Source organism: Merops nubicus, unplaced genomic scaffold, assembly GCF_000691845.1.
Source record: "Merops nubicus isolate BGI_N331 unplaced genomic scaffold, ASM69184v1 scaffold13302, whole genome shotgun sequence".
In the NCBI taxonomy this organism is placed as follows: domain Eukaryota; kingdom Metazoa; phylum Chordata; class Aves; order Coraciiformes; family Meropidae; genus Merops; species Merops nubicus.
The window spans coordinates 1-3455 of NW_008591633.1; the positions used below are offsets into that span (position 1 = coordinate 1).

Below are 3455 nucleotides of genomic sequence, written 5' to 3' on the forward strand. Positions count from 1 at the left end.
GGGAGGCGGCACCGCGGCCCTGGGCGACGGGCAGCGACGGAGCTACGGGCCGTGCCTCCCCACCCGCCACCGCAGCGGCGCCTTTGCGTTCACATGGAGGGGAAAAGGCAGGGGAGGAAGAAAGGAAAGAAGGAAGAAATTAACAACTAAACCAAATGCTCCAAGCAATGCAGTCAGTTGCAGAACATCGTCTGAGGGACACACCACTGAGACACACCACTGAATACGTGGCTTTACATGAATGGCTTCTCACTAATTCTGTGTCTCTGGTCTCACACTCCAGGTATGTCCGCACAAAAACGAAAATGCAGTCGCTCTATTGATAAGCAAATACAGAGGCTGTAAAAGCAACAAAGACATGGCAGCAAGGGTTTCACTATGAACAAGCTACCTGAGCACACACTCATGGTCCCACTGCACAGCCAAGGCATCCCACCTTCACTGCTGCTTCTTCCAAGGCTAGCCTGGGCACCCTACTGAAGGGCAATCTCACCTCTAATCCCAAAACAGATCTGCTCAGCAGTGGGGTTTCTCCCTGCCCTCCTGATCTGCTTTGTGACACCAAATCCAGTGGAGATGTTTGGTGGTGTTTCTGTCTGTACTTCAGCCCTGCATTTACAGCACACACCCTCTAAGGACGGAGAATGGACCAGGTCCCTGTGGACCCACATCACCATGTCCAGTGGCAGGATCAGGCTGCTGGGTTCAGATAGACTGTGCCTCTGATGGGTGCAGGATGGGGATGCAGATAAATGCCAAGTAACCCCAGATCAAGGTTGGCCATGTACAACAGATGGCAAAAAAAAACCCACAAAGAAAACAACAGATGGGCAGGAATTTAAAGGGATCTGGAAGGCTGTATGAAGGGAGAACCTATGCATCTGTGCTTATGCACTGGAAAGACCACAATGGGTTTTTAATGGCAGGGTGAGGGCCCCTGGCTCTCACTGTAAGCCAGCAGCAATTCAATTGCTTTGGATGAATCTAAACAGAAGTGTATTAGCATTGAAGGTGTCATCCACAGTGCCCCCAGCACTCCTTTGCAACTTGCTGTGTTTCAGCCAGGTAAAGATGAAAGAGATGCCATGTACTCCACATGCAGCAGGGCTGGCCATGGACCCTTCCTGCCAGGAGGAGCACAGTGAGCCACAGCACTAGAAGAAGCCCACCTCTCTGCTGATCCCTGCAAGAAAAAGGGATCACCCACAAGTTTTCAGCCAAATATACCTGGCTTCCAAGGAGTGCTTTCAACTGGAGGGGACTCCAGATGAGACCAGAGGTGGTGCATGACTGCCAAACGGTCCCATTAGGTTAGCATAAAATCAGATTTCCCTTGTCATTCCTCTTCCTTTGCTCAGCCCTGGAATGAGGCTGCTGGTATCTACTAGAAACAAACAAGGAACAAATATCTGCCACCTTGTTTGCCAGCTGCAGCACCATAACTCTGCCTAGAAGGGCCCATGCTGCAGACAGGGCTGCCAGTGCAAGAAACAGGTGTCAGTCACAGGCAAGTTTTCAGGCTTGTATTAAAAGACAATCTCAGGTCTTTGTGCTTTGCAAAAGCAGAGGCTGAAGTTACTTTTGCCTCCCCATCCACAAGTCAGGAATTTAGTCGATATCACCTAAAGCATTGGTCTTGCAGCTTTTGTTATAAAAGTGGCCAAAGTCTTCCAGGCATTTTGGTACTTCTGTACAGAGACTTAGGGCAGTTAAGCAACTTGATCAACACGGTCAGAAAGATTTCACACAGCTCCTGGTTTATTGTTCCCAGTGGAAAAAGAGGAACTTTGGACTTTTGAGATAAAGTAACGTCTTTGGTGAGGCTCAGATGCAACAAAAACCAATGGGTCCTTTTTAAGGTTGTGACCCCTTTCCAATCCCATATGCAAAATAGCTCACACAGGTATGACTGTTTCAGCTAGTTTCTAAAACTCCTGTGAAAAACAAGGTTCAATAATAAAAAATAGAAAGATCCAAACTTAGGCAGAGCCTGTCTGAGAGTCCTGGGCCAGCCAGGAACACGGAGGCGTTTGCTTCCTGCGCTAGCTGGTACCCTTCCTGCCCAGCATGGCCCACAAAGCCAGCACAGAACTCCAACTACAAAGTGCTCCTAACAACCTCTCAGGCACCTGTTCAGACCAGCGGGCTGGTATGTCATGCTGAACACACACGGAAACTGCGTCGGTCTCTGCTAAACAAAGAAACACAACAGCATTAATGTCATTTCTGCTTCTCACGAAACCTTCCCCGCTCCTCCAAGCCCTGCCCCTGGGAACCACGTCCATGCTCGTGCCTCTGCTCCTTCCCTTGTACTGAAAGAGAGCTTTCTGGGTTAACAGGCTGGTACTCTTGCAGCAGCTCCTCTCCTAGAGCATTCCCGTCAGGGAGGGGAGGCAAGGAAGATACTTACAGCTTGGTAGGTTCCGGAGCCCCAGGTGACGTCTTTGACTCCACTGCACTGTTGAAGGTCTGGATATTCTCTGAGGAGTAGAGCCCTGCTGGGCTGTTGTACTGGGCAGTGACCACTCTGGGGGCAGAAGCCGTGGCAGCAGTGAAGGGCACCGCGCTCCGGTTGTGTGCGCTTCCTATGTGCCTTATTTCCTGCATGCAAAGGGGCAGAGGCAAAAATCAGAGGTGCTCAGGCAGGTGGGATGTGACGGAGCAGCCCGGAAGGAGCAGCCACTGCTGTGGCAGCCTTTGCATGTGGTGCAAGCTGAGAAGCAGTGACCGTGGCCACCAAAGCAGGTTGAGCATCTGCCACATGTCACGAGAGCCCCCAGTCTCATCCTGGATGGCTTCAGGCTGACCTTCAGGACACTTCAGAACAAGAATGTAAGAGCTCAGAAACACTGCCAGAGGTATCACCTCAATGTGCTGCACACCTAGGAGCTCCTGCAAGTCTACGGTAAGCCACAGGACCTACCTTCTCATGCAAGACTACAGATTTTGAGCATTCTTTGCAATTCCTGACTGGGAAAGAGAAGATGAGCAGCAGAAAGGGAAGCACTCTTCAATGACATCAGAAAGTTTGGCTTTTCTTAGATAAGGGCAACCCAAAAAGAAGGAGTTTGTCATTACTACAAGTGCTCTGGAGCATGTCTACTCCTTCAGCTAAGACTGGGGGTCACAGCTGTCTTTGACAAACAGCTTTGGACTTTCTGGACACGAAATTCCCACAATAAAGGTGGTAAGATGACTCTTGTTAATACAAAAGGCTGTCCACAGGAAGTGACAGCTAACAGCCAGAGGTTTCTTCAGTCCCAGAAATATGAGGTATCATCCAAACGTTCTGGGCTTGCTGCAAACTGGTGGCTTCTGGTGGTGTTAGTGGATACTTAGAAAGGGGCCAAATCCAAATTAAGTTAAGACCCTTCTGAATCACAGCCAGTGGTGACAAGAAGAGGGAAATTTCTAAGCCACATCACTAGTTCAGCAGGATGGGAATTAGCACACTT

At 49.8% G+C, this 3455-nt stretch overlaps 1 protein-coding gene across 1 annotated transcript in view; it reads right to left on the minus strand.

Moving 5' to 3' along the window:
* Window positions 1-2410: 2410 nt before the first annotated feature.
* LOC103782560 (PDZ and LIM domain protein 1-like) overlaps window positions 2411-3455 on the minus strand; it is a gene marked incomplete at both ends in the record, with an annotated part of 10728 nt that continues 9683 nt past the window's right edge. Inside the window, one exon of the mRNA XM_008950330.1 lies at window positions 2411-2601. Within this exon, the coding sequence (XP_008948578.1) occupies window positions 2411-2601 (191 nt within the window). The remainder of the gene's footprint in view (window positions 2602-3455) is intronic.